This window comes from Triticum urartu, chromosome 3A, assembly GCF_056163025.1.
Source record: "Triticum urartu cultivar PI428250 chromosome 3A, HENAU_Tu73, whole genome shotgun sequence".
Lineage (NCBI taxonomy): Eukaryota > Viridiplantae > Streptophyta > Magnoliopsida > Poales > Poaceae > Triticum > Triticum urartu.
Genome location: NC_141875.1, coordinates 681415993 through 681419347, shown reverse-complemented (window position 1 = coordinate 681419347; position 3355 = coordinate 681415993). Strand labels below are relative to the sequence as shown.

The following is a 3355-nucleotide window of genomic DNA, read 5'->3' as shown; positions in this document are numbered from 1 at the left end:
GGCCACATATAATGACACAATGCGAAGGTTTCCCAATTTTTTGATTTTTTTGAAATTTTTATGCCCGTTTCAAAATGCGGTCAAAACGGCGGGAATGACCGTTCCTAGCTAGTGGTTGAATCTTGCAATTTTTTTGGTGTTTCTATGGTTAAATATATACTTATTACCTGGAAATGATTTTTGGAAAAATAAAGAGCAAACTATGAGGCAGCTACAGTTCAAATTTGACCCGCTTCCAGCTGAATCGGCGAAAATTTGTCTTTTTCACGTGAGGTGGATCAAAACTTTTTACACCCAACCATTTGGTCAATTGTGCATTAAATATGTCCTAGTATTTTATAAAATTGATTGGTCCAATTTTGCAACAATTATTTGGGAGGTCCTTCACAAAAAACCTCCTTTTGGGCACTCAAAAAATGGAAAATTGTTTTTTCGTCCAAAGAAAATGAAAACTTCCTTAGGCAACATTGTTTGCCATTTCCCGGTAACTTGGCCACATATAATGGCACAATGCGAAGGTTTTTCATTTTTTTGAATTTTTATGACCTGTTTCAAAATGCGGTCAAAACGGCGGGCATGACCGCTCGTAGGTAGAAAGATCGAAAATGCAATCAAATTGGTGATCATCCATAAAATATGGTCTAACTTAATTGAAAATTTTAGTGATGGCATTTTGCAAAATATTTTTGGAAGCTGCTTCACACCCCTTTTTTTAGCACTAAGAAATAGAGTAATTTTTAATGGCTCATATTTTGAACCAATCAGGACGCAGCCCATGGATCACCCCATTATAGTCGATCTAAGCCGTCCACCTCCTAGGGATCCAGCGCCTCTCCTCCCTCGATACCCTTCCTTCCCGAGAAACCCTAGGTCTCTACCCCTCCTCCCCCATCCAGATCCAGGTCCCTCCTTCACCGCCTCCCTCTTCCCCGATCCCCGATCCAGATCCAGGTCCTCTAACCCTAGGTGCTACAACCGTCCCGGCCACCGTCCTCCCCACCACTGTCCCGGCCGCCGCGCCCGCGACTGTCCTCCCCGCCGCCCCGGACGCCGCCGCCACCTCCATCACCTCCCCGGACCCGACCGCCACGCGCACCTTCCTCGGCCGCCTCTACAACTCGGCCAAGCGCTCCCTCTCGGGCGCCCGCCCCTGGCCCGACCTCCTGGACCGGGCCGCGCTCTCGCGCCCGGACTCCCTCTTCGACGCCACCGCCCGCCTCCGCAAGAACCTCGCCTACTTCCGCGTCAACTACGTCGCGCTCTCCCTCCTCGTGCACCCCTTCTCCCTCGTCGCCCTCCTCACGTTCCTCGCCGCCTGGTGCTTCCTCTACCTCCTCCGCCCCACCGACGCCGCCCCGCTCAACGCCGTCGGCCGCACCTTCTCCGACCCCACCGATGCGGCGACCCCACCGAATGAGGCGGCGGCCTCCCCGAGGCCGGGGCGAAGCTGGAGAGGATGCAGCCTCTGGAGTGGCCCTAGAGGGACGCTCTCTGCGGCGAGCTCGGGGCGGGCGACGCCGGGTGCCGGGTCCGGCTCTACGGCTGGGTCGCCCTCCGCCGCTCCCACGCTGGCCTCACCTTCCTCACCCTCCACGACTCCTCCAGCATGGTCCAGGTGACCCACCGATGCACCGTGGCCCGCCTCCCATGGCGTGCCCCCGCCCCGAACCCATCGACCGTGAGAAGGTCAGCCAGGCCTCCGCAACCCTAACGTTTTTACTTGTTATACTAGCGTGCGGGCAGATGCTAGTGTGCAGTTCAATAAGCACTGTATTTAGGCATGTTATTCAGTTTTGCGTTTAGAGGATTGCGAGGACTGATTGATTGAATTCTTCCTGTGCAGACCTGCCCCCTCCTGCTCCGGGTTTTCACCAAGGTAAGGCCCAGTTGTCTCTTTTCTTCTACTCTTTCATCTTCTTTTTAGCGCACCTGCAGTTGAGAGCGCATTATGATATCCTCAATTCGCTTGGTTTGTGCAATATTTGATTGGATCTTGTGGTCCATGGATGGTCGGTAGCAAAGTAATCGGAAATGTATGGTGCTATCCGAATGATGCTACTAAACAATGGTCCATTACCACTGTGCTCACACTGTTGCATTTTTAAGGATGTATAAGTTCTGTTCCTGATGGTGCTGTGTAGGTCGGTTCGACCGTATGGCACCTGTAGTTGAGCAGCACTTGATTAGGTGTTTAACTCTAGTTTTGGCTAATAACAAGCATGACTTGGTGATACAACGGAGGATCCCAAAACTTATTTATCATAATGTTGGTTTGTTTGATAGGCCTTATGTACAGTTTTAATTCAAAATGAAACCTGGCTAATCAGGGGCCAAAGGGCGTGTAAACATAGCTAGACCCATTTATCCGTAATAAACTCTTAAGGATTTTTTGACTATATAAACTCTTAAGGATTGAACATATAAATCACACACTTTGGATGTCGCAATCATTAAATCTTAACAAATTTTGGTGAAGGCCATCAGAAGTTCAGCACTAACCTATTTATCATGGCTGACAGACGTGCAGTTTGCAAATTCCATTATTTTTTAGCACTCTTAAGTCACTACATGTCATACAATTTTTCAACCCAACAATTTGAACACCACATATGTTCATTGCTCAAGGAGTATCTGTTGGTGTTGGAACTATGAGCTCAATTTAAGGGGAAGTACTTAGCTGCCAATGTTGGGTCACCATCTTTGGCTGAAAAAATGGACATTATTTTTTTAGGAAGATGGATGCTATTCATGTAGTCACTGGATTCTGCATTTTAATTTTCATGTCAGCTATGGCTATTCTTAATCCTTGCCAGAAAGAATTGCAGTAAGCATGTAGTGCTTAAGAAATCTGAGAATTTTTTGTTGTGGGCGATCTAGAAAATAGACAAGTAGAGATCCTTACACTCTCCAACTTTTATCTTCTGTAACAGTTTTGAACGATGTCTTCTCAGCGCAGACTGCAGATTTGTGAATAAATACACAGTAATACAGAAAACTGATCCTGGTTATTTTTTTCTAGGTTGGTGGCCATCACCTAAATGAAGAATTTTCTGAGAGAGGGAAGGAGCCAAAAGATGAAGTTCAGATTTACACGTGGAAGGATGCCACACTCCGGGAGCTCATTGTAGTTAAGTGACTGTGTGGCTGTTGTGGCCTTGCTATGTTTGTACCTGAAGTCGCACCTCTATAATTGTTTTTCCTATGTTGGGACGTGTCTAGTTAATGACTGGTGGTTACTTATGATTATTGTGTATCACATTGAAAAAGAAAATGCACAATGACTTACCTTTGTATGTCAGGATTTTTTCTTCATCTGTTACTCTTCCTTTTGCTAGTGACTTCACTATCTTGTGAG

General features: G+C 47.2%; 1 protein-coding gene across 1 annotated transcript; it reads left to right on the top strand.

Moving 5' to 3' along the window:
• The first annotated feature begins 576 nt into the window (after positions 1 to 576).
• On the top strand, positions 577 to 1619 carry LOC125518932 (uncharacterized). Its single transcript, XM_087515995.1, has 2 exons — positions 577 to 586; positions 820 to 1619. The coding sequence occupies exons 1-2, from the start codon at positions 577 to 579 to the stop codon at positions 1617 to 1619; spliced, it is 810 nt and encodes a 269-aa protein (XP_087372121.1).
• The last annotated feature ends 1736 nt before the right edge of the window (positions 1620 to 3355 follow it).